The sequence below is a fragment of the Fukomys damarensis genome, unplaced genomic scaffold (assembly GCF_012274545.1).
Source record: "Fukomys damarensis isolate Sample0158 unplaced genomic scaffold, DMR_v1.0_HiC HiC_scaffold_36, whole genome shotgun sequence".
NCBI classification, from domain to species: Eukaryota; Metazoa; Chordata; class Mammalia; order Rodentia; family Bathyergidae; genus Fukomys; species Fukomys damarensis.
In genome coordinates, this window is record NW_022900948.1 from 46,270,767 (window position 1) to 46,271,663 (window position 897).

The 897-nt window shown below is 59.2% G+C and overlaps 1 protein-coding gene across 1 annotated transcript in view; it reads left to right on the top strand.

Moving 5' to 3' along the window:
• The window catches only part of Barhl1 (BarH like homeobox 1), a 6,904-nt gene that overhangs the window by 5,225 nt on the left and 782 nt on the right, over nucleotides 1-897 (top strand). Inside the window, exon 3 of the mRNA XM_010627464.1 lies at nucleotides 720-894. Within this exon, the coding sequence (XP_010625766.1) occupies nucleotides 720-894 (175 nt within the window). The remainder of the gene's footprint in view (nucleotides 1-719; nucleotides 895-897) is intronic.

The following is an 897-nucleotide window of genomic DNA, read 5'->3' on the forward strand; positions in this document are numbered from 1 at the left end:
CGGGGGGGGGGGGGCAGCGCCCAGCTCCTAGAGTCCCCAACTTCGATCCCTAGATCAGAAAGTTACAGTTCAGCTTTGGGACTCTGCCACTTTCTAGATCTTCCTAACTTGGCCCCCCCTCACTCCCCACCCCCTGGTACTAGGATCAAACCCAGGGACACTCTGCCACCTGAACGACATCCCCAACACTTTTATATTTTTGCTTTATATACACAGTTGTCCGGGGTGGCCCCAAATTTGTGGTCCTCCTGCCTCAGCTTCCCAGAGTGCTGGGATTATAGGCGGGCACCACTGCACCACAGTTTAAAAATCTGTGAAATGGGGGTAATGCATGGAAAGCCAAGGAAAAAATAAAGGTGAGGACGCATGTAACTGGTGCAAATGGTGCTGGGGATTCCAGCACTGGCCAATCAGTGAGACCTCGTGGTCTCCCCAAGGCTCTCTGGGCCTCCAACTGGAGGGGCGGGAGTCCCAGGCGTCCTAGCCACGACTCCATCGTACTCTTACTTCCGTCCCCAGGACTAAATGGAAGCGACAAACGGCCGTGGGGCTGGAGCTGCTGGCCGAGGCAGGCAATTACTCAGCGCTGCAGCGGATGTTCCCGTCGCCTTATTTCTACCCGCAGAGTCTGGTCTCCAACCTGGACCCGGGCGCCGCGCTCTACCTGTACCGCGGCCCGAGCAGCCACGACTCCATCGTACTCTTACTTCCGTCCCCAGGACTAAATGGAAGCGACAAACGGCCGTGGGGCTGGAGCTGCTGGCCGAGGCAGGCAATTACTCAGCGCTGCAGCGGATGTTCCCGTCGCCTTATTTCTACCCGCAGAGTCTGGTCTCCAACCTGGACCCGGGCGCCGCGCTCTACCTGTACCGCGGCCCGAGCGCGCCGCCGCCCGCG